General features: G+C 36.8%; 1 protein-coding gene across 1 annotated transcript in view; it reads right to left on the bottom strand.

Moving 5' to 3' along the window:
• Positions 1–26,602, bottom strand: part of UBAC2 (UBA domain containing 2) — a 266,711-nt gene that overhangs the window by 7,421 nt on the left and 232,688 nt on the right. The window contains exon 8 of the mRNA XM_051984064.1: positions 15,937–16,062. Within this exon, the coding sequence (XP_051840024.1) occupies positions 15,937–16,062 (126 nt within the window). The remainder of the gene's footprint in view (positions 1–15,936; positions 16,063–26,602) is intronic.

Genomic DNA, 26,602 nt, shown 5'->3' with positions numbered 1-26,602 from the left:
AAATCTAATCCTTTTCCAGGCGAGTCCTTCAAATGGATGAAGATAGTTGTCTCCACTAAATCTTCTCTTCTTCAGGCTAAAAACCCTTCTAATTCCTTCACTCAATCTTCAGATATCAAGAGTTTTAACGACTGGCCATTCCAGTCACTGTCCATTCACTACACTCCAGTTTCTCTTTTCCCTTTCCTAAAATGAAATGCTCCAAAATGAATATAATATTTTAGACATGGCAGGACTAGGGTAGAGTGGAATTATCACTAGCTTTGTCCTAGATGCTCTATTCCTATTAATGTATACTAAGATCACATTAATATTTCTGGACTATTGACTCACTCTTCTTTGAATCCTCAAGAACCACTAGGTCTTTTAAAATGAACTGCTGCTAACTGTGTCTACCTCAGTCTGCACTAGCTCTGTTGAATTTTTTGAATTATTATTCAGCCTTTTAATTATGACTGTCATCCACTGTATCACTTCACCCTCCCAATTTCTCAGAATTGGTAGATTTCCTAAGTACCAAGTTACTTGAAGGACCACAGCCTCATTCCATAGGCAACTCTGGGGGAAACCTGAATTTGGAGAGATATCAATGCACCAGTCACTAATGTTTGAGTCTGGTCTTTGGATCACTTCCTAATCGATCCAACTGGTCATATGTCCATTTCTTAATTCACCTATAAAGATATCAAAAAAGCCTGGCTCTAACTAAGAGATCTCTAAGAAATCACCAACTCCTAGTTGTAGTTGGGGAAACTAATAGTCTATAACTTGCTTGGGAGAGGGTATTTTTTTAAATTATCATTTTTCTCTTTATATGCACAGTGCCCAATATAGTGCCTTATTTATGGTAGGACATAAGAAATACTTATTATGTGGATGATATTGCTAAAGAAAACAAAAGATAACATTTCTTAACATAGTTGGCCCTCAAATTAAAGTAAGTAGTGAAGAAGAACAAGGGCAACATTTGCCTCTAAATTATGTGTTCAGAGCACTATTATTGAATGGGGAAAGATTTCTGGAAAAGAAGAGTCTTAAGGGGTATCCCAGAGTGTGTAATAGTGGTATCCAGAAACCTAGAAGTTCTGAAACATTCTTGGAATGTCACAGAGCAAGGACAGAAGACATCCAAATTGCGGAGACTGGGGAAAACTTTCAGTGGAGCATACAAGACCTACATGTATACAATTTCTTATCCCACCATCTAGCTAAAGAGGGACTTTATCCATACTTTTCCTGTTAAGAGTTGTGAGCCCCATAATCAAAATAAGGTCAAAATGGATATATGATTTGGGCATAAAGGATGATACTACAAATAAATTAGAAGAACAGGAGATAATTATCAGATTTTTGGAGAAGAGAGGAATTTATGATCAAACAGGAACTAGAGAACATTATGAAGTAAAATGGACAATTCTGATTACATTAAATTAAAAAAGTTTTTGCACAAACAAAACCAACAGAAACAAGATTAAAAGGGAAGCACAAAGCTGGGAGAAAATCTTTATAGACAGTATTTTGGATAAAGGTCTAATTTCTAAAATATATAAAGAACTGAATCAAACTTATAAGAATACAAGTCATGCCCCAATTGATAAATGGTCAAAGGATATGAACAGACAATTTTCAGATGACAAAACTAAAATCTATTTACAGTTATATGAAAAAATGCTTTTAATCACTATTGATTAGAAAAATGCAAATTAAAAACAACTTTGAGGTACCACCTCACACCTCCCAAACTGGCTAAGATGACAGAAAAAGATAATGACAAATGGTGGAGGGGATGTGAGAAAACTGGGACAGTAATACATTGTTGGTAGAACTATTTACAGATCCAGCCATTCAGGACAGCAATCTGGAACTATGCCCAAAAGGGACTATCACACTGTGCATAACCTTTGACCCAGCAGAACCATTACTGGGTCTGTATCCCAAGGAAATCATTAAGAAGGGACCCACATGTGCAAAAATGTTTGTAGTAGTTCTTTTTGTGATAGCAAAGATTTGGAAAATGAGTAGATGCCCATCACTTGGGGAATGGCCTGAACAAGCTGTGATACATGAAGGTAATGGAATATTATTGTTCTATAAAAAAATGATAAACAAGCTGATTTTAGAAAGGTCTGAAAAGATTTACATGAACTGATGCTGAGTGAAATCCAAATCCAAAAATTTATTGTACACAGATCCAAAAATATATTGTACACAATAACAGCAAGAATGTGCAATGATCAACTATGAAAGGCTTGGTTCTTCTCAGTGGCTCAGTCCAAAGCAAGCCCAATAGACTTTGGACAGAAAATGCCGTCTGCATCCAAAAAAACAATTAAGGAGACTGAATGGAAACCAACACATGCTTTGTTCACTTCTTTTTTCTGTTTTTTTATTTTTTAAATCTCTCTTATGGTTTTTCCCTTTTGCTTAGATTTGTCTCTCTCAACCCGATTCATAAAGCAATGTGTTAAAAATAAACACTACAATAATCAAAACAAAACAAAGAGTTATGAGTTTGGGATGGTTTGAGACTCAAACTACTCCTGGGAAATGGAGAGTGAGACTAATAATCACCAGGATTGAAAGCTAAGATTGTTTGTTGTTGTTACTTCTTTTGTGAATATATATATATATATTTTTTTTTGTTTGTTTGTTTCAATATATATATATTTTGTTTGTTTCAATGTTGTTCCTTGCTTGGCTTTTTTTAATATAATGAGTAATTGAATTTCCCAGCCTTTGTTAATAATAATGATAATAATAATAACAGCAGCTAACTTTTACATAGTGTTTACTGTATACTAGGCATTATGCTAAGTGTTTTTAATTATTATCTCATTTTGTCCTCACAACAACCCTGGGAGATAGGTGCTATTTTATAGTTGAGAGAGCTGAGATAAATGAAGGTTAACTGAGTTGTGTAGGGTCCTAGCCAATAAGTGTCTGAGACTGGATATGAACATGCTTCTTCTTAACTTGAGGCCTAGTGCTCTCTATCCACACTGTGCTATCTAGCTGCTCTGCTGTTAGTAAATTCCTATTTTTTCAGTTTGGTAGAGGCAAAAAATGAACCAGAAAGGGAATTGACTGCTGAATGTCTGTGATATGAGCTCCAACTGAAGAAGGCTCAGGACTTTTCAGAACACTAATGGCCAAAGAATGGAAGAAGTACTGTTTGTCAGTTGGTCAATAAGCATTTATTAAGTACTTTCTATATGTCAGGCAGTTTACTATGTGTTAAGTATACAAAGAGAAATTAAAACCATTCCTCCCCTCAAGGATCTTATATTTTTAATGAGAGTAAGGCTTTGGGGGGATTGTGTAAATAATTATACAAAATGAGATAAATAGGCATTAAGAGAGAGTAACTGAAGACATACAGCTTTCTATGCAAGGAGTTGTGGAGAGAGATGAAGTGTCAGATATCAAATTTAGTATAAGGACTGTTGTGTGAGATTTAGGATATGGCTGAAGGGCAAAAAAAAAAATCCACCTCACCTGATGCCCAATATGTTTGAGAGTGGGAACAGTAGGTTCTTCTGTAATGTCTCAGTTTTTCTGCCTCATTTTCCCTGAACTGTAATACCTCAATTTCCCAGAATTGTTCTGCCTCAGTTTCCCTAATGGAAACTGGGCCCCATTGGGACTGAGAGAATTGAGTCCTCGAAGCTCTGGCCACTCTCACATTCCAAAGAGTCATAAAACCCCAGAGGGCTTATCTCAAATGCCTGGTTATCTCCTGCCTCAGATTCCTGTCTCCTGCTCAACTACCTTCTTGACTCCCAACTTGTCATAATTAAAAAAGTTACTAAAAATTGGTGAAGACCTGTTCTATCACAGCAAAGACTTTCAATAATTTCAGCCATGGACACAAATTTGAGAACTATAAGTAGCAGAAGAAAAATGGGGACAATGGCCTCAAACTGACTCAGAGTGTTACATTTGTTGTTGTTAAACATTTCCATCTGTTTTAGGTGGCTCTCAGGAATTCTGGCCAGACATGCCTGTGAGTTTGACAACTCTGGCCTACACCTTCTGGTATAGTTTAGAGACCAATGAGATGAGACTTTCATACATGTAGTTAATATACTTTATATATACACCAGTGTTGGGTTTAGCTCGCAAGAGCAAGCCTGTGTTACCTGCTAAAACTAGCTTGTACAGGATTAGTTGGTGTTGAATATTCAAGACCTTTCAATTTATGCCCATGAAAATTCTCTAGTAATTTTAGACACTTGGCACAAGAAAAAATTCTGTACCTATTGGAGAGTAAATTCTACTAGTTCTAAATAATAGTAAAGATAGGAAATGTGAAATCTGTGCTTAGTGTTTTTAATTGAGAATGCTAGCAAATTTTCTTGTAACTTCCCAGCATAATTTGGTCTTTGTATACACAGAATCAGAAAGATTCCACAATAGTTTAGGTCGAATGTGAGAAGTAATTTTCAATACATGGCTTTCCTGCCAAGATCCACTCTGATCAAACTGAGATCTGATCAAGGTTTGGAATTTGGTAGGAATCAAAATGCTTAGAAATATATCAAACTATCCTTAAGGAGATGTTTTAATTATATACTACTCAAAGTGCTAAAAATACTGAAGGCCTGAGAAGAATCAGCACATGGTCTTTAGCAGGGGTCCTCAAACTACGGCCGCGGACCAGATGCAACAACTGAGAACGTTTATCCCCCTCACCCAGGGCTATGAAGTTTCTTTATTTAAAGAAACCAAGTTTTTGTTTTTACTATACCTTCAAGAGTCTGAGGGACAGTGAACTGGCCCCCTATTTAAAAAGTTTGAGGACCTCTGTTTAGGAACAACACCACAGATTTAACTCTACTCCTGTTAATGTCTGAGTGAGGATTGATTGCTCCCCAGGTAAGGAAGGTCTACAGCCCAGATGGAGATTTAATTCAGAAGGATTCAGGGAGGTACAAGCAAAGATAACTTATTCAAGTTCAATGTTATGAACTGAAACCTGGATCTAGAGTCCTGCTACAAAATTTGGGTGCCCACAGAAACATTTAAGGTAGCAGACCGGTGATTTTTATCTGCAGGATATTTATCAGCAGTTGAACGACTAAGTACTCTGCAAGTCTACACTAGCTGGTATTACTAGGTATTCTGCTAATCTTGAAGAAGAGTCTGCAAAGGTAACACATGGCTACCAAGAGAGGAATTAGTTGGGTTCTCCAGTGAACAGGAACTAAGAAGAAAGGAAAAGTTTCAAGAAGGCTACATCCAGAAGTTACAGATGGATAGTTAGCATTTGATGATAGACCTAAATATGGAGAATTCCAGGTCAAAGAGGGATCTGTACACTGGCATCCGCTTGAGTACTGGGGTAATTATCCAAGGTTGCCAAAGCCGGAGGGAGCTCTATGCTCAGACTATGTTAAAGTTATCCCTTTCTTGCTTCATACTGTGATGGTTCCAAGGGAACAAAGGGCACTTATAAAGTTTTATTACTGAGGTTCTACCTAAAGATAAGATGATGCTGGAGGCTTATGAGGTATTTAGGAAGGAACAGTCTAGCTAAGAATGGGCTGGCCATGTGGTGATGAATTTTTGGTCATGACAATTCAAAAAACAAAAGAAATACAAAAAGAGCTTCAGTCCAATGACAATTGCAATATATGCTAAGTTTTTGGGACACTAATGCATTGCTGGTGATGCTGTGAACTAACACTGCCCAAAGGGCTATAAAACTGTGTATATTTGATCCAGCAGTGTCATTACTGGGTCTATATATATCCCAAAGAAATTTTAATGGAAGGAAATATGCATGTGCAAAAATGATTGTGGCAGCCATTTTTGTGATGGGAAGGATTTGGAATAAAAAGGATACCCATCACTTGGGGAATGGCTGAATAAGTTACAGTACAGGAATATAATAGAATATTATTTTTCTATAAGAAATGACAAGCAGGCTGATTTCAGAAAAATCTGGAAAGACTTACATTAACTGATACAGTGAAGTGAGTAGAGCCAAAACACTGTACACAGTAACAGCAAGATTATGTGATGATCAACTGTGATAGATTTAGCTCTTCTTAACAATACAAGTGACCCAAGACAATTTCAACAGACTTGGGAAAGAAAATGTCATCTGCATCCAGAGAGAGAACTGTGAGAGTGAATATGGATGGAAGCAAATTTTTTTCCCTTGTGGCTTGTCTCTTTTGTGCTGATTTTTGTTTTACTCATGGCTAATATGGAAATATGTTTAGAAGTATTATACATGTATAACATATCAGATTCCTTGCTATCGTGGGGAGGGGGGAGATAAGGGAGGAAGGAGAAAAGAAAATTTGGAACTCAGAATCTTACAAAAATGAATGTTGAAAACTATCTTTACATGCAATTGGAAAAATAAAATACTATTGAAATTAAACAAAATAAAAAAGAATCACTGTTTTTCACATGATCACATGACAACAATCTCATATTTAGCGTACAAGCTGTCAAATTAAAATCTGTAAATCAATGAGTGAATATGCTAGGATAGGAGCTGAATCATAAGATTTTTAATATTCTTGTTACAAATGAAATGATTGAAGAAAGTTAAATGAAAGGATGGGACACAAGTATTCTTTGGAGAGATGAAGAAAGGATTAGGCAGAATAGATTTTACTGTCGATCCAAAGACAACATTATTTGATGGTATATAATTGGTAATTTTGTATTGCAGTGATGATAATAAGCATTTGCAAAAAGATCATCAAGGAAAAAAGTTGTGCCAAAGGAGCAGAGAAATTCTAGTAATCCTCAAAATTAAATTATCACACAAAGTCAAAAACCAAATAAACAAACAAATGACCTAGGCATTTCTTAACAGAAAAAAATTAAGTGAGAAAACATTAACAACTACTGTTATATATGAAAGGATTCCTTAATTTATTAATGAATTAAAGCTATTATTAGTTAACAAGGAAGTTTTCACAAGTGATAGTTAGCCTTGGACAGTTTACTATTTCTTAAATGACTGCAGGATGCAGAAAACACAAAAACAATCCCTGCCTCCAGGGAGTTACAATCTATTCCAACCAGAAGGCAACCTCAATAATCCAGGTGTAGATGAGGGCTTGCAGTAGGGAAGTGGGAAGGCCAAAGAAGAGCAGAGGGTATATGAGAGAGATTGTCAAAACAACCCTGTTCATTGGCCTAAGTGTGGAGCATAAACACCAGGAAAGGCACAAATTAGGCAGATGCATGCTAGACAAAGATGTCTGTCTGCAGAGTGAAGGAGACCCAGTACAGAAGGATTTTTCATAGATATCAAAGTTCTCCAGATGTTTGACATTTATGTTGATTGCACAGAACTCTGAAATGTCACAAATCTCTCCCTAAGAAAGCCATAAACACCCCAAAGAATCTGGCTTGACTGTGCCCACATGAAAGATCAAGTGGATAAAGACTGTCTCTTGCCCAGATAATGATACTTTTATGGACAAATTATAGAGTTTATCCATCAATAAATAATCTGATTACAGATGATCAAAAAGTGGGGCCCAAAGATGAGCAATAGAAAGATAGTGAATGAGACTGCCTTCTGGAATAATAAAATTCCCCCAATGACTCCAATTTTCCAATGGAAACAAAGGCCCATCTTTTACAGGCCAACATTTTGCTAATGATGATATATGTAATAGTCTTGAAGATTTGAAAATGAGTATGGCACAGAGACCATCAGAAAGGCTTAGGTTGGGTAAGAGCAGGCTGAAATATATAACTAATGGCGAACTTCAAAGAAGAATAGCTATAAAAGATGCCATTAAAAGATGTAGAAGAGGAAGAAAAGATAGCCTGGTCATGTGGCAAAGACAAGGAAAAATGATTGAAAGCTGGAGCACTCCATTGGTCCCCTCACAATGTTAGGAGACAGTAATGACAAGTTTCAGTTTGCATCTGTAGAGAGAACTCCCATTTCACTGATTGAATACTGATGAGCTGAAATACATGCTGAAGAGGAAGATTGGGCTGATGAAGGTATTTGAAATTACATAGGAGAGATAAGATCATTATCTTCCAGTAATTAACAGTTATAAGAGAAGTGAGAGAAGTGTTGAAAGAGTATACTTAACTGTGTGGCTTTGGGATGCAGAAGAGGGAGACAGACTTTATTTCAATAAAAAAAAGGATTTTCTAATAAGAATTGCCTAAAAATGGAATGACCTGCTTTCAAAGGCAGATGAATAACTACTTTATAATTATGTTATTCAGAGGATTCAGGAAATGAACTCAGTGATTCCTTAAGTTCTTATAAGCTCTATGATTCCTCTAAGCTTCTATGACTTATGTTTCTTATTTAGTTCAATTACTTTTTAACTATTATCTTTGAAAAAAACTAAGTAAATATCAATCTTTTAAGAGAAAATTTTGCAATCAGCAGAGTGATGCTAAGTGAAGTGAGTAGAACCAAGAGAACATTGTACATATCAACATCAAGAATATGTGATGATCAACTGTGATGGACTTGGATCTTTGCAACAATGAAATGACTGAGGGCAATTCCATTAGACTTGTGATGGAGAGAGCCATCTGCAGCCAAAAAGAGGGCTGTGGGAACTAAATGTGGATCACAATATAGTATTTTCACCTTTATTGTTGTTGTTTGCTTGCTTTTTCTTTTTTCTCATTTTTTCCCCCTTTTTTGACCTGATTTTTTTTTTTGTGCAGCATGATAAATGTGGAAATATATTTAAAGGATTTGTACATAGTTAACCAAATTGTATTACTTGCTGTCTGGAGTGGATGGGTGAAGTGGGGAGGGAGAAAGAAAAATATGAAACATAAGGTTTTACAGAAGGTGCAGGTATTTTGAAAAATAAAAAGCTACTATTATATATTTTTAAAAATCATGCCTTTGTCAACCTCAGCTGATAGAAAATTTTGTGGAAAAAAAATAAATGGTTTTTTTTTTAAAGAGAAAAGTTTTGATTAAAATAGTTTTTCATTGATTTTCATTTTTTCACAAGTCTCAGAATCAATGTCAATGCAAACTGACAATGACAAACATCACAGGATTTGTTATTCTGACAGAATGAAGAAAAGTGTCCCAACAACCATGTGATCTCTAATAGGCTCAAACATGTGTGTGTATATATGTACTATGTATAAGTAATGGTGTCATTTTTTGGATAGTTTAGGAAAAGTGACAAAACCAAAAATCTTTCACCTTTTAAAGAATGTCATCTTTATAACGGCTCCTATCAAGAATATGACTCATAGTTTATATATCAAACAAGCAGTGATATAATGGAACTCATTTTCTTCTTGCCCTGTGGCTGCCTACTGTGCCACATTTGCCCTCCCCTGCAGAGAGTTCAGAACAGATTTATTATCCCATAACAGTGTATGAGCAAATTTCTAAGGCTGCAATAAAAGCTTGGAATTCTCTCCCTGGGAAGGGAAGCAATTTGCTTTTGATTATACATATGATATGCAAAACAAATTTCTACATTAGCAAAACTGCAAGAAATCACACCAACAAAATAAAACAATAGAGATAAAATATTTTCATTTTTCAGTCTGTGTTCAGAGTGAATCAATTCTCTTTCTGGGAAGAATAGCCTTTTTTTTTTTTCTCATTTTTTCCCCCTTTTTTGACCTGATTTTTTTTTTTTTTTGTGCAGCATGATAAATGTGGAAATATATTTAAAGGATTTGTACATAGTTAACCAAATTGTATTACTTGCTGTCTGGAGTGGATGGGTGAAGTGGGGAGGGAGAAAGAAAAATATGAAACATAAGGTTTTACAGAAGGTGCAGGTATTTTGAAAAATAAAAAGCTACTATTATATATTTTTAAAAATCATGCCTTTGTCCACCTCAGCTGATAGAAAATTTTGTGGAAAAAAAATAAATGGTTTTTTTTTTAAGAGAAAATTTTGCAATCAGCAGAGTGATGCTAAGTGAAGTGAGTAGAACCAAGAGAACATTGTACATATCAACATCAAGAATATGTGATGATCAACTGTGATGGACTTGGATCTTTGCAACAATGAAATGACTGAGGGCAATTCCATTAGACTTGTGATGGAGAGAGCCATCTGCAGCCAAAAAGAGGGCTGTGGGAACTAAATGTGGATCACAATATAGTATTTTCACCTTTATTGTTGTTGTTTGCTTGCTTTTTCTTTTTTCTCATTTTTTCCCCCTTTTTTGACCTGATTTTTTTTTTTTTAAGAGAAAATTTTGCAATCAGCAGAGTGATGCTAAGTGAAGTGAGTAGAACCAAGAGAACATTGTACATATCAACATCAAGAATATGTGATGATCAACTGTGATGGACTTGGATCTTTGCAACAATGAAATGACTGAGGGCAATTCCATTAGACTTGTGATGGAGAGAGCCATCTGCAGCCAAAAAGAGGGCTGTGGGAACTAAATGTGGATCACAATATAGTATTTTCACCTTTATTGTTGTTGTTTGCTTGCTTTTTCTTTTTTCTCATTTTTTCCCCCTTTTTTGACCTGATTTTTTTTTTTTTTTTGTGCAGCATGATAAATGTGGAAATATATTTAAAGGATTTGTACATAGTTAACCAAATTGTATTACTTGCTGTCTGGAGTGGATGGGTGAAGTGGGGAGGGAGAAAGAAAAATATGAAACATAAGGTTTTACAGAAGGTGCAGGTATTTTGAAAAATAAAAAGCTACTATTATATATTTTTAAAAATCATGCCTTTGTCCACCTCAGCTGATAGAAAATTTTGTGGAAAAAAAATAAATGGTTTTTTTTTTAAAGAGAAAAGTTTTGATTAAAATAGTTTTTCATTGATTTTCACTTTTTCACAAGTCTCAGAATCAATGTCAATGCAAACTGACAATGACAAACATCACAGGATTTGTTATTCTGACAGAATGAAGAAAAGTGTCCCAACAACCATGTGATCTCTAATAGGCTCAAACATGTGTGTGTATATATGTACTATGTATAAGTAATGGTGTCATTTTTGGATAGTTTAGGAAAAGTGACAAAACCAAAAATCTTTCACCTTTTAAAGAATGTCATCTTTATAACGGCTCCTATCAAGAATATGACTCATAGTTTATATATCAAACAAGCAGTGATATAATGGAACTCATTTTCTTCTTGCCCTGTGGCTGCCTACTGTGCCACATTTGCCCTCCCCCCCATAGGGTACCTTTATTGCTACTACTAAAAAGCTTTGCAACTGTAGAAAGTTTCCATTGGGAAACATACCCCCAAAACAAGCAGTCTGTTAATATCACTATGTGATGTATTCCTTGGGTCTAGGAGATTCTTCATATAGAGCAAAAACTTGCCCAAAGCTCCAAAATCATTTTACTAAAGCATCTGAATAGTTTAAATAATTGTCTGAGACGCAGAATAATAGAGCATGGGGTTGAGGAGGGCTTACTAGTAAAATTAGTAGCTTATCCCATCTCCAATCAAACCAATACCTGAACACTTGGATACAACTGTCTTTACAGAGGGAAACAACAAATTAATCAAGAAAATTTAAAATAAGGTTCTCTCTCTCAGTCTTCATCTTTACAGTACAGATGGGGGAAGCAGATAAGGGTGGCATACAACACTTTGAGCAATAAACAATTATAAATATATAGAAAATAAATTGTAATAGGAAAAGAGAGCACAAAGAAGTCAACTGCCCTCAGCTCTCCATAATCTGCACACCAAGATTCTAACATTGTAGCCCTGCATATGGTTACAGGGGATGGAGAAATTACACCAAAGAAAATGAAGAAACGACAAGCCATAACATCTAGTCTAGTTGACTAGCCCCATATAGCCAAGCTCCCTAGTGGGGGGTAAAAGTAGGGGTGGGGGGCAAGGAGATTAGAAAGGGTGAGGAAATCACATTAGCACAAATTCTTTTACTGGTTCAGAGTCAAAAGTTGCTTTCCCTAAAAATCATTTTCCCCTCTCTCACACCCATTCACTTCATTTTAATCTTCCTTCTAATATTAACAACCTTTTCTTTGTATTAGACTTTTTTCCTTTCATATTCCCTCTATCTTTTTGCAAACATTTGACTCCCTATCAATATGCTGCTTCCCTGGCCACTCTCTCCAAGACTGGATCCGCCTTCTCTCATAATTCCTGGGACAAAAGGTGGAGTGTCCATATTCAGACCCTCCCCCAGCTAACCTTCTCTGTGCCTTCAGCCAGTTCCTTTCTCCTTTCTTTATCTGCAGTATTCTCTTATTTACTGGCACCTTTCCTTCTACTCATATACATGCTCATCCTTAAAAAACTTCCTTTAATTCGACCATCCATTCTTACCGTCTTACCCCACTTTTCACTCTATACCTTCTGCCTTGACTTCCACTTCTCATTCACTTTGGAGCCCCTTGTGATTTTCCTATTCTGTGGTTGTTATTCAGTTGTATCTGACGCTTTGGACCATAATGACAGACCAATACTATCCAAGGGATTTTCTTGGCCGTTTCTTTCTCCAATGAATAAGGCAAACAAGGGTATGTGACTTGCTGAGGATCATACAGCTGCTAAGTATCTGAGGCTGGACTAGAATTCAGGGGCTCCTGACTCCATCCACTCAGCCACCTCACTGCCTCTTTTCCTATTTTATCATTTGCCAAAAAGCACTTTCCCAATCTTTTCATTGTTAAGCCTCAAAAGTCTTTTCTCATTCTTCATTCCTCTAGACTTCACTAAGAAGTCCTCCTTCGGGGGACTGCTTTCTCCTTCTTCATCCCTCACTCATCTGACCTTGTGGGGTCCTCAGAAACAGGTAGCTGAGGCTTTGGATTGCCTTTGTTTTCTCTATTCGCACTCACAGTGATCTCCTCAGCTCCCATGGCTCCCATATCATATCAAAGCAGATAATTCTCAGATCTACAGAGCTGTCCCTCATCTTTTTTCTGATTATTAGTTCTGCTTTGCCAACTGCTTCTTGGTTATTTCCACTCCTGTGTTCTCCTGACATCTCAAGATCAATGTGTTTAAAAGATAATTATCTTTCCCATCATGCCCACCCTTTCTCCTAACTTTCTTATTTCTTGTTGAGGGCATAGCCATCACTTATTTTTACAGCCTAGAGATCACAGTGACTCCTAACTCTCTCTCACCAACTTGATTCCAACTTCAACATCCCACACATTTATCCTCTGCTACTCATCTCATGAGCATTCCTGCCCAGCCTTTCATCACGTTTTGTCTAGATAACTGCATTAGCCTCCTAACTCCTATTCTTGCCTCCAGTCTCCACTCTTTTCACAGCTGCTAAACTTATAGTCCTAAAGCCTAGGTCGGACTACATCATTCTCCTACCAAGAAGTTTCACTGGTTCCCTATATTGCCTAATGCTTTTGCTTAACATAAAAGGCGAGGGGTTACACTCTAATTGCTTTATTATTCCTTACCCTTTTTACTCTCAGAAGAAGAAAATCAAAATCCTAATACTAAATATACAGTCAAGGAAAATGTCTAACGAATAATTCCAGACTATTTTCACATCCTGAGTACTATGTTTCAGCCAAACTGGATGGTTTGTTGCTGACTCTGCAAAACAATTGCCTTTTGCCTTTGAAAGGCTGCCTGCTGAGAGCTAGGACTGCCCTCCCCCTCTTTCCCTCACACCTTCTCTGTCTTTTACTAGGAAATTACAGGGCCCATTCCAACATAGATCCCAGGCCAAGTCCCATTTGGTCATTGGGTCCAGTTTGCCTCAGAGTGAACATAAATATCAATTGTTTTTGTTTTGGCTAGAAAGCCTGAGAGTCCTTCCCTTCCCAGATTATTTTTTTGGGACGAGGCAAAATAGATCACTCTTTACCTCAATTCTTACCCAACTTATTCACTGAGGGTGCTGCCTTAGTCAAACTGAGACCTGAGAAAGAACTTAGCTCAAAAAGGCCAAGATCTCCCATTTCACCCAGGGCCATCTACATTTGGCCCCTGGACCTAGATGGTTCCAAAGGGGAAAATGAGTATGGTGATCTTGCACAGCCTGCCTCTCTTAAATCCAGTTCAGTTGCATGTCATGGCATCACCTGCCCAAGGTCATACCGTGTTTCCCCGATAATAAGACCTATCCCGAAAATAAGCCCTCCCCTTACTGTGTAAGATTCCTCTAAAATAAGCCCTCCCCCGAAAATAAGCCTTATTGAGATTGCTACTATAGTGAAGGTGATCCCCTGCACTACATACAACATTACGGTACCCTCTGTATGCACTGTTTTCCCCCTCCTCCTGCCTCCCCCCGGTAAAACGCACGCTGCGCTCCGAGCTGCATCCAATCAGAGCTGCAGCAGTGAGCACGTCATCCTGTTCTTCCCCAGTGATTTGCTGGCTGGTGCCATTGAGAGCAGTGCTGAGGAGGAGAGCTGAGGCAGGACAACATAAAAACCCGATATGTAAGCGGGAGTGAGGGGGCATGATGGAGGATAAAAGAAGAACTCAGCCAGCACTCCCCGCGCTAAAGAAATGAAGAACTTCCTTGCAGAGAGAAGAATAGATCAAGTAATGATTCCTGCAGGAGTGACTGCCTATCTCCACACCCTTGATATTGCAATAAACAAGCCATTCAAGGACCATTTGCGCATGGAAGTCAATGACTACATTGGAAATAGAATGGAAAGAAATCAGCGTGGAAACTTTGTGAAGCCCTGTCTGCAAGAAGTCGTGACTTGGGTGAAGAAGTCATGGGATAAAATGACTGACAGCTGTGTCGCCAAGGCACTACGAGCAGGTTACCTGGACAAGACATGTTCATTTAAAGAGAGCTACATTGCTGGACATGACAGATTGGGTCCACTTCTTCTGAAGGAAATAGAGGCGCAAGACATCCAGGATGGAATTCAGGGTATGGACACTTATGACGATGTTGTTGAAGAAGATGACATGATCGTTATTGAATAAAGGTACTTTTTTTTGTTCACATTTACCTGTTTATTAAAATTGCTGTCAATGTTCATTAAAATAAGCCCTCCCCTGAAAATAAGCCCTCTGGTGGTTTTCTGTCCAAAAAAATAATAAGCCAGTGTCTTATTATCGGGGAAACATGGTAGTTGTCGTTAAGAACGAAGGATCAACAAGAACAACTCTGCCTTTTGGAATTCCAACTCTCTTCAAGACTCACTTCAAGGTGAGCAGGTTGTTCCTGATCTTTCAGCTTTATTTATTTGTCGACATGTAGTTTCCTCTAAAGTCAAAGCTGAGATCCTAAGAGAGATTTTTGTTTTTCTGTCCCCAACAGGGTCAATGGAGTATATTAAGAACATAAGAGAAGCCTAATGAATTAGAGAAAACAGTCTCTTTTTGCAGCAGTTTTTAGTCTAGTTTAGAAGTAACCAAGAATGCTGGCAATGAGAAAATAAGATAGAAGTATCAAATTGACTGTTTGCAACCTTCAAAATTCCTAAAAATGGCCCCAACCGGATTAATATGCATTTAAGAAATGTTTAACAAAACACATAAAAATATAATACCACATAGATAATATAAATTTGCGGTTTTCTAAGTCAATGTGCCTCTATTTGAGTTGGACACCATTGACACAGGATATTTTCAGGTTCTAGTCAAGATGTCAAAATCTGCTCCAGATGGTATACTGTTGCTTCAAAGCTAGGTTCCTCAATTATGGTTCATTTGGGAGTGCCTATCAGGGATATGATGGACACAGAAATATAGATAAAAGTTCTTGGGCTTACTTCTCAAAGTGACTATCAAACTCTACATAGGGAGATTATCAAAGTTTTAATTGTATATTAATTGTAATAATGGTCTATAATAGTTGTGGACTAATTTTTTTCTGCTTACCACAATTCAAAATTTATCAAGCTTTTCTCAAACTTGCCAGCACATAATAGGAGTACAAATTGCAAGGCTGGAGGCTGCTGTTTTTAAAAAATTGATCAAGATACCCACATTTTATTTTCAGGTGCTGAAAATCACTTTCCTTCTATAAGGGTACACTCTAAGATTACCTGCTCTTCAGAAACCTCAAGAGGAGGTGCTGCTACTTCTTGTTCAGAGAGTCGAAAAGCTCGAACATTTGCATTCCGTCTCTGCCGTATATGAGGAAAAAATCGATTCCAATTAATCCTCCTACCCTAAAAAGAGATCATACATATACTGTTATAATACAAAAAAGGAATACAGAACTCTTCCTGTTCATACTGTCTCCATCATAAACTCAAACAAAACAGGAAATTATGAAATATATAGTAACATGTTTATCTCATGCAAGAAATTAATTCTAGTATAGTAGAGTCTATTTTTCAATCAGAATGACCTGGGAACAGAGAATATTATCACTCAATAGGTAATTCATAATGAACTATCTAACATGATTTTAGAAGTCAGTTAGAGATATAAATTCACATTCATATTTTCAGCTACTCTACTGTTGACTGTGTGTTCCCTGTTCATTCTTACCATTAGTGGTCTAGGCCTTGGATGTGATCAGGAGGAAGAGACAAAAATGTAAAAGAAGCCTAGGTTGCTATGAAAAAGACACAGGTAAAGATAATCAGGAGTCACTGTCATTTTCAAAAATTTATACTATTATTATTTCCGTTTTTTAAACTAGGAAAGTAAATTCTAATCTCTTTAAATTCCAATTTTGGTTTATGTGTAGTTGAAGCAAATAGTCACCATAACAAGTAGGCCAAAAAAGTTTGGAAACAGAAAACACTTAATCTTGCCAAACAAATGGAATTGAGAGCTAACACTGTTTCAGGGTACAAACTCAATTTTAAATCATTAGAAAACAGACTGATGACAACTATAAGCAAAGTAATTAAGGTGATAATAAGCTTGGAAAGAGCCTGACTTGAAACTACACAGTAAGCCAGATCATCCTAAGAACATCTATAGATGAAACTGAAAGGATAACAAATACACGGAAAATAGAACAGATTTTATAAGTGATCTAATCGTGTCAGCACTGACAATGAAACCAGGATCTTTATATTTTACCACAGTTCAGTATTCAAGTACTTTGATTATAGTATCCAAACGAATAGAGGAAAGAACAGAGGGACTTTACCAAATATATACATAGAAGAAATCTGTTTTGGTGGTGACAATTTTAAAGTCCTTCATGAACAGGTTCATAATGAATCAAATAATAATGAATCACTGATTAAGCTCTTACTATGTGCCAGATGCTGTGTTAAGTGAAATAATCTCTACTTTCATTGAACTTATATTCTAATGGAAAAGAGAAAAAATATATACAGCACAAATTAATATTGACACATAAAAATATATAAAAAGGAGTTAAGAGGTGTCATTAATGGTTAGGAAAGATTCCGTGCAAAAGATAGTACCTGTGCTGCATCTTAAGCAAAGAAAGACTGAGATGGAAGGAAAGAGCAAAAAATACCTTTTTTCCAAAAACATTTGGAAGAGGGGAAGAGTTTAGAGGCAAAGATAAGTTTAGTTTTAGATATGCTGAGATCTGAAAGGAAGATACTAAAAGAATGGAATGGACCATAAATGATATTATTATTATTGTTGTTGTTATTTATTTTTGAATATCAAAAAGGCATCATCAAGTCACCAATACTTGCTTATTACTATAAAATCCTTTTGAGAATTTTCTATGTAGATACTGTCTATATAACTGATGAAAAGATGAGAAAGGTGATGGTAGAATTTAGGAGACAATTTTCTATAATAAACTGGTTTCACCATCACATGACTGAGAGGTATAGAGAATATAAAAGCCCTTCTGTATTAATTGTTGGCTTATCACAAATACACTTCTGACTTATAAGGACAAAATATAGCTTTAAAGATTCTCCTCAAACACATTTTCTCTGTACATGGAATTCAAAGCTAATGACAGATTTGCCCAGGAGATAATTTTTTTTCCAATTATTTATTGTATATCCACATCAAATAGTGTAAGAAGAGGACATACATTCACATATGCATTTTTCTAGTGCCATGGGGTTTCAGGACATTGGATTGTTACAAGTTTGAGGAAAGGCAGATACAAGATACATTTATTATTTTTTTTTTTTTTGGTGAAGGAAGACTCTTTCCTCACATGTCATCATGGAGGTGGCTGGAAAGAGAAGGGGCATTACAATTCTGTGATAAAATATAGAAAGCAGAATAGAGGAGTGGTATATGCAAGTTAATGGTAATTAAGAGCTAACCTTGGGCACAGCAAGTGCTACATTGTGGAAGGAAAGCCAGTGGTTGTGGTGAATGTGTGTGCTGGGCATGTGTCTTGGTTTAACAACAGGGGAGGGTATGACAGCAAATGTGGAGGCTGGGAGCCCACAGTTCCTGATATTCATTTTGGTTTAACAGCCGAGAATGAAAAGGGGTTGGCGTGGAAGGAGCAGTTAAGTGAATGTGTGTTTCAGGTATGTTTTTCAGCCTAAGTGCAGAGGAGTACGTTTGCCCAAGCACAGAGATTGGGAAACCTCAACAGTACACTTTAGCAGTTCATTTCAGTGTCACAGCTGAATATGAGTAAGAGTGGAGACTTAGAACCTACCAGTATGGTCATCCTGATGTGTGGGTGTATACAAGGCTGTTTTAGTCAGGATTTATGGTTTGGCTACTGGTTCCCTTACCAATACCCCTGTGCAGAGCAGTCATTGTCGATAAGAACTATAAGATCAGATCGAATTTAAAGCCTAACTGAACTAATACAGTATTGTGACAGATTACTAACTAAACCACAAGCTGACCTACTCAAACCTATAGTGACCACATTTCTTGACCCCTTGCCCCTCATACTCTTCTCTTAAAATGAAATGAACACCAAAACACCCGGCCTTTGAACTCATACACCACCTGCTTTCATGGCAAAACACAGTCAGCACAACCATGATCTTTTTTAATGTTCCAATACTGCACTCAGGTTGGCTTCCACACAATCCATACTACACCAACTCTCTGCCTATTTCCTGATAGTCCTACATATTCCTTTTAGAAATGTAATCAATCCGTCACATTTCGAGTGCTTCACAGTGTTTCTTCAAAGGGATGTAGTACAGTAGAAAAGACCTTTATTTTGGAGTCACAGGATCTGAGTCTCCATTGGCATTCTATTAATATGAACTCTGACAATGGACAAATCACTTAATCCATTTGGATTTTGTCTATAACATGAAGGACTACATTACTTTAAAAAAATTGCTGGTTCTAAATCTATATTTTTATGATAGTCACTCAAAAAAAAAAAAAAAACGAGAAAAAACAAAGTAGATAAAGGATAAATTGCACAGAATGAGCCTGAAATTGTGTGTGTGTGTGCATGTGTGCGTGCGTGTGTGTTTTAATTGAGAAGGACAAACCTAGTTACAATCTCATATAGTCAAACAAAACACATTTCCATATTGGTTGTCTCCAAAAATATAAGTCTCATTCTGCATTCTGAATCCTTCACCTTTACTTCAGGAAGTAGGTAGTATACTTCTTCATTAGTCTTCTGGAAATGTAGTTGGACATTATATGATGATCCACACTTTCAAAGTAGTTTGTCTTTATAATCCTACTGTCAAATACAAATTGTTTTTCTTATTCTCTTTATTTCAGTGTATTGATTTGAATAAATGTTTCCAGGTTTTTGTGAAACTATTCATTTCATTATTTCTTACATCACCACAATATTCCATTTTAAAAACTGTTTAATCATTCCCCAATTCAGATTATTATTTTTGTACATCCTTAAGAGTTTGTTTTATTTAGAACTAATGCCACTCTTGATCTACCTTCCCTCTAGAATTCCCCTTCTCTCCTTTTGTTCCTGTTTCCCTGTTAAGTGAGATATCTTTTTATACTCAACTCTGTGGAAATATGTGTATATATTCTTCCCTTTTTAATATTAGTTCAAATGAGAATGAGTTTCAAGTGTCCATCATTCAATCATTCCTCCAGCCTCCTCTTTATTTGTATAAATGTATATTTGCCTATCCTGATATCTAACCTGCAGCTCCTCAATAAGAATTCTTTGTTTTGACTGTTTGCTATTTGCTGTGTGTGTGTGTGTGTGTGTTGTTACCTGGAAGTGCTGGATTTTGGCTATAAGAGTTCTGGGAATTTTCATTTTGGGAGGTGTCCAGTGCATTATTTCTATTTCCACTTTATCCTCTGGTTCTAAGAGATCTGGCTAGTTTTTTTTTTTTTTTTAAGATTTTTTTTTTTGTTGTTGTTGTTGAAATATGATATTTATGAAAGGCTCTTTTTTTTTTGTTAATAGTGTTCAATTGATCTAATCATTTTTAGGTCAGTTGTTTTTGCCATGAAATACTTTAAAGTTTCTTCTATTTTTTTTTTTGAGTTTTTTGATTTTTTTGGCTGGTTTCATGGCTTCTTTTGGGGAATTTGTGGCCTAGATAAGGTTTTGTCCTTTTGTGCCAGTGCTTTCTTCCACAGCTCTCATTTCTTCTTCTCCCTCCTGTAGTATTCTAATTTATGAAAGCATTTTAAATATTTTTAAAATTCTTGATTCATCTCTTCTAGGAATTCTAGTTGAATATGTGGCAAAGCTAGCTTTTCTTTGAGACTTTGTAGGCATTTTGGAATTATTCTTTTCTTCTGATTTTGTCTTGCGCGATCCCTGTCACCATAAAGGCATTTCATGGTGGGATTCTTCTTTTGTTTGCCCTCCTTCCAGACTTACTTCCTGATTCTGGATGTGATATTAGGATCTGGCTCTGCACCCTTCTGGAAGGAAAAGTATAGGATGGTCTTGCTGCTGCTTTCTTGGAGGTACTAAGTATTGTGTTATTGTAGGATCACAGAGATAAAAGACCTGCAAGCGTATAGTACTTCCAAAGTGGTCTGATCTAGGGCAAAGTCTGATGACTGCTCCTAGTCTGAACTCTGCAAGCTCCTGACCTGAGTTTGGGTCTGAGCAATAGTAGAATGCTGCTGGATTCAGCCACTCACAGCTGGCTAGAAGGCTTGGCTGATTCCAAGTGGCAGAAATGTTGGTTCCTCTTGGTTCTGGAATTCCTGCGCTGATCACTCCTCTGTAGGCTAGGGATGAGCTAGAAGTGGGAATCTGGACTATACTCTGCTCCTGACATCTGAGCCACACTGCTGTTGTTTTCATCTGAACTTGTTCCTCTCTTGGTATACAGCCTAGAGTCTGTGATCACTGTATTCCAGGGCACAGGTTGCCTTTTCTGTCCACCTTGGATCTGTGACCCAGAAGGGGCTAGTAAGTGATAAAGCTGAGAGTTACTTATTTCCAATGACATCTCACTAGGGGTCTAGGACTCTTGCTCTGCTGGCTGGGGTACTAGAACACACAATTCCTGGGGTGCTCCTTCCCAGCCAGACGCCATCCCCAGTGACTAAACACCTCTTGGTCTGTGTCCATATCCAGACTTGGGATGGATAAGTGATTCATCGTAATTTTTTATTGAATTTCCCCATTAAGATTTAATCTGGTGTATATTCTAGATCTTTTTTTTTGGGGGGGTGGTGAGAGGGGTTGAGAAAAGGAGGTGTGTATTGCCTTCTGCTATCTTGGCTCCACCTTCCAGTCTATAAACTTCAGAAAGGCACTATAGACAGCTAACTGGGTCCATTTTTGAATCAAAGGAGATCAGGCTAGATGGTACTTGGGAAACTATAGCAATTTTAATGATCTCAAGCTGGTCATTACAGCTAAAACCCATTTTTAAAACATCAATAATAAATAAATAAAACAATTAAAACATCTGGGGAAGCTACTGAGCTATAAATTTTGGAATATCACAATCCCCAAAGAATAAAAATTAAACTAATCCAAAAAAGTCCATGGAAAAATGTATACTTGGTGTAAACAAGCTGTGGCATATTGTAAATGATGACTTTTAAGAAATAGCACAAAAGACACCTTAAGGAACAATGATCAGGGAAAGAGGTAGACAGATCATATAGTGAGAATAGCAGGTAATAATGGCAGCCTGAGCACTAACATATTCATGAAATATTAAAAGGACTACAAGAATGCCTCCAGTCTTTTGGCAGATCCTCCATGGAAAATTTATAAAAAGACACTGACAAAAATCATACAGTATGAGAAAGATGGACTGGAACCTGTATCATAGGCGACTGCTTACATCAATGAGATTATGTTTCCATGAAGGAAGAAATTAAGTGCTAAATTTGCTTTACTCTCAGACGAAGCAAGAAAGAGCAAGCATATCTGGACCAGAAAGAGGGTAGATCATAGAACATTCTGAAAAAGTGGGGAAAAAGCTCTAGAAAAATGGTCCATGATCAATTTTAAACAGCCTGAGGAAACTGAGTTAATTGTAGCACAATTCCTTGCTTGCCTTATATCAATTCTCTAAGCAAAACAAACAAACAAACAAACAAAAAACAATAACCCCCCCCCCCCAAAAAAAAATCTGATCAATCCAATATATTTGAATGGAAAAGCACATACTTAAAACAAGTTAGGGGGGAAGCTTATTTGCAATAATTTTTTAAAATGCCTTTAGATAATTGGTAACAGCCCATATTCTGTAATGTAAAATTTTAACTTATGTTCATGACAATAAGAAAATGCTTTAAAAGCAGAAAGTTTTATAAGTACTAATTTAAAGATGTTTTTACATTATTCTCCTTTTTTGTAGCGTTTACTATGGACTTATCTGTCTCCACAAACAGGAAACATTTCCTTCACTTAGTCTTCTTTAAGTGCAATAACCACATATTTAAAAAAAAATGGAAAAAGGAAATAGCCTGCATTTTAAAAAGTGATCAACCAAAAAGCTTGCTTTGTATGTTTAAACCTACTTTTTAGGATTCTAACCAGTCATTTTACATAATGTCCAAAATAGACATGAAATTTTCTAATGAAATAAAGGACTCTTGGAAAAGCCCATTTGAACTCCTTGAAAATCAAATTTCAAATTTGATCCCAATTCTAATATAGTAATACACCACAAAGCTGACCAAGGAGAAGCTGATAAGGAACATAAAAGATACACAGAGAACTTCAAAGGCTTTTTGAGGTCAAAAACAAAATTTACAGTAAGCTAGCACATGGCATTTTATCAACCAACCAACCAAGGCTCACCAAGTGCCTGCTATATGTCTAGTACCATTAGGTATTAAGGAGGAAACATGGAAGTGTAAGATGTGATTCATGCCCACGGGGAATTTACAATCTACCTCAGGAACCAAGATTTACACACAAGAAACAATGATTATAAGACAGTGCATAATTAAGTACAAAACTGTGTGGCAAGTGTTAAATGCTACACAGCTGGAAGGTGATAGGGATCAATATGGGCTGGGGGTATCTGAGGGGAGCTTGAAGGAATAGTGAGGGCTTGAGATGCACTTTGAAAGTTGATTATGATTTGGATAGCAGAGAAAAAAAAGAGGAAGGCATTCTAGGAAGTGTGAACAGCTTTAGTAAAAACAGGAAACTGAAAATAAGCATAGAATATACTTATTACAGTTAGGAGGCAGATGACTGGAGCAGAGAAGGTTTCCGAAAGGGACTTGAGGGAAACAATAATGGAAAATGTGGCTTATTAGAAAGAACATTCGGTTTGAAGTCAAAAGATTTGGGTGTGAAACTTGGTTCTACTATTTAGTAGGAAAGAAACCTTGAACAAGTAATTTAATTTCTCTGAGCGTTGGTTTGTTCATCTATAAAGTAGGCATAGTGATATTTACTTTCCAGTGTTGTTATAAGGAAAACAATTTGTAAAAACTTAAAGGGCTCTGTAATGTGAGACATCACTAGAGGTAAAGAGAAGACCATATTATGCCCTCTATTGGACAGTAGAATTTAGAGTTGATGGAAGACAGGATTTTTTAAATTCAATTTGATACTGAATCAAAAATTGTTTTTTGTTGTTATTATTTAATTTGTCGTGTGTTCATGTTTTTACTTCCTAGATAAGTTGTGAGATTCTTAAGGACAGAGATGGTGTATTATATTTCTTTGTGTTCCTTGAAGACCCTAGAAAAGTCCTATGCTATCAGACAAAAGGGAGAAGAGAGGAGAAGAAGAAAGGCAGCTAAGGTTCTGTTAGTTTAAAATTACTGAGCAAAATCATCTCATACATTTTTCCCCAAGTCTTTGTTCTGGGTCTTCACTTTATGCAGATGACTTTCTCATCTCTCTAGTTACCTTTAGTCTTGCATCTCCAAATGCTTCCTGGACATCTTCAACTGGATGTCCTATAGACATTTCAAATTCAATATGTTTAAAACAGAATTCATTATCTTTCCCTCAAATCTGTTGCACTTCCAGAATTTCCTATTACAGTTGAGGGCACCATGATTCTCAATCACCCAAGCTCACCACCTTCATGTTCTCCCCAACTCCTGGTACCATCAGACACCCGACAATCACAACCTGTTACCAAGATCTATTTTCATTCATCTCTCGCATATTCCTGCTTTCTTCCACTCCCTCATCATGTCATGCTTGGATTAGTGCAATAGACTTCTGGTTGGTCTTTCTGCTTCTCTCCCCACTCTGCCATTCAAGTGATTTTTCTAGAATGTAGGTCTGGCTATGTCACCTCCTTGCCCTCAATAAACTTCCCTGACGTATTGTCTCCTGAATAAATGATAAAATCCCCTCTTTGGCTTTTCAAGCTAGTACCAAGTTATTGTTCCAATCTTATGCTTTCCTCCCCCTGTATACTGTACAATCTAACATCAGACTTCTTCCTGTTCCTCTCACAGGACGCTCTATCTCCTAGCTCTGTGTTTTCAGTGGCTTTTCTCTATACCTGGAATTTTCTGCCATAATTCATTCATAAGTCAAGACATCCTCCTGGTGATGTCACAGATACTCTGAGAACAAAGGCAGGACAACCCTCCCTCCCCACTGTCTTCTTGCCACTTGCCTCTGTCATCTAGCCTTCCTGGCTTGCTTCAGACCCATGCAAATCCCAGCTTTTGTTAGTGACCCAGCCCAGCCTTGGTCTTCCTCTAGGATTCTCTCACATTCTCCCTCCCCCCAATACACAGTTATTTGCTGGTTGTCTTTGCCATTAGACTGTAAGCTCTTTCTTTGTATCCCCAGTGCTTAGCACAGTGCCTGTCACAAAGTAGGTAATTAATAAATGCTTATTGACTGGCGGTAGCTACTTCTTGCATTAGGGTAGGGGTTCACCAAGGGATCTATGAATATGCTTCAGGGGATTCATGGACTTGGAAAGGAGAAAAATTCTCTCTTTATTTTCACTAATCTTTCATTAACATTTAATTTTTCTTTCAATTATTTAAAAACATTATTTTAATTCTAGAATCTATAGGCTTTACCAGATTGCCAGAAGAGTGCATATCTAATACAAAAAGTTAAAGAACCCCTTTATCAAGACAATGGCAGGAGAATTAATGAACTCTAGCATTTGGATAAAGTAATGTCACATAGATATTGCCAGATATCCACTAAGCTTACCTAATAAGAATAACAATAATAACACTTAAAGGTTTACAGAGTGCTGTACATGCTATACTACTTCATACTCAAAACATTCCTGTAATGGGGCTGCTATTATTATTCCCATTTTATAAGTGAGGAAATTGAAAAAGAAAGGTTAAATGACTTGCTCGGCATCACAAAGCTAGTAAAGGTCAACATTCCTGATTTCAAGTTCAACACTATTTACTGCATGTATTAGCTGTCCCTTCCTTTCAGGGACTCCATTTTTTTTTTTTTTTTTTTTTGGTTGTTCACCTTTCAGTTAAAACTTTTAAGTATGCACCTCTAAAATGTATATGTTCACTTGTTTGTATAGTCTATACATGTATTGCTAATTATCTTATGAGATGATGGGAGGGAGAAAGAATGAGGAAGAATTTTTCCAAGAGTGAGTGCCTGCCCAACAGCTGTGGCTAATTTAGGCTAGCATTGTCCTGAGAGGTGATGGAAGCTTGCAGAGCAGAATGGGGGTTGGGGTGCAATGTTGGGGCATAAAGTTAGCTAAGATTGTGTTGGGGATAAGCCCCGTGATTGGCTACCAATCATAATGAGGTTGGTCTATAGCCAGCAAATGACTGATCACACACCAGAGGGTCAGGCCAAATCTACTCCATCCCTTGGGGAAGAACCCTAGTCTTCACTTTGAGGACCTATGACTTAGAGAATTATGGGCTCTGGAGTGTTCAGCAACAGAACCCATAGAACAATCTACAGGCAATTTGTTGTAGCACTTAGCGGTGAGAGCAATCAGGGAACTGAGGAATCAGAGCTGGAGCAATTAAAGAATTAAGGATTTTTATTTCAGCAGCTATGGAGGAGAGTGAGAGAACTCTTTCAGCAAGATGACAAGGTTGTGACTTTTTCAGAGGCAACAAAAAACTTTATTCTTAGTCAATTCAGGCTTGTTTCCCTGGAAAAGGTAAAGTAAAAGGGCCTCTTTACTCCCAAACTTAACATAGAGGATAAAGTTTTGCTCCTCAACACAGTGGAAGAAACAATCCAAGAGAAAAAAATTCTGAAGACACCTCAACCTCCATGTCATACTTATATGTGTTTTATTGTAGCTCTTTATTAAACTATAGATTCTTTAAAGGGAAGAACTATTTTTTTTTTATTTTTGTATCAGCAATACAAGATATAATGCTTTTCACATAGTAGACACTTAATACATGTCAAATGATCACTTTATTCCAACATTTGGAGGTTTGTCATTAGGAAAAGGAATCAAA

This window comes from Antechinus flavipes, chromosome 3, assembly GCF_016432865.1.
Source record: "Antechinus flavipes isolate AdamAnt ecotype Samford, QLD, Australia chromosome 3, AdamAnt_v2, whole genome shotgun sequence".
Lineage (NCBI taxonomy): Eukaryota > Metazoa > Chordata > Mammalia > Dasyuromorphia > Dasyuridae > Antechinus > Antechinus flavipes.
Note: the sequence above shows the minus strand (reverse complement) of the source record. Positions and strands in the feature narration are given on the sequence as shown.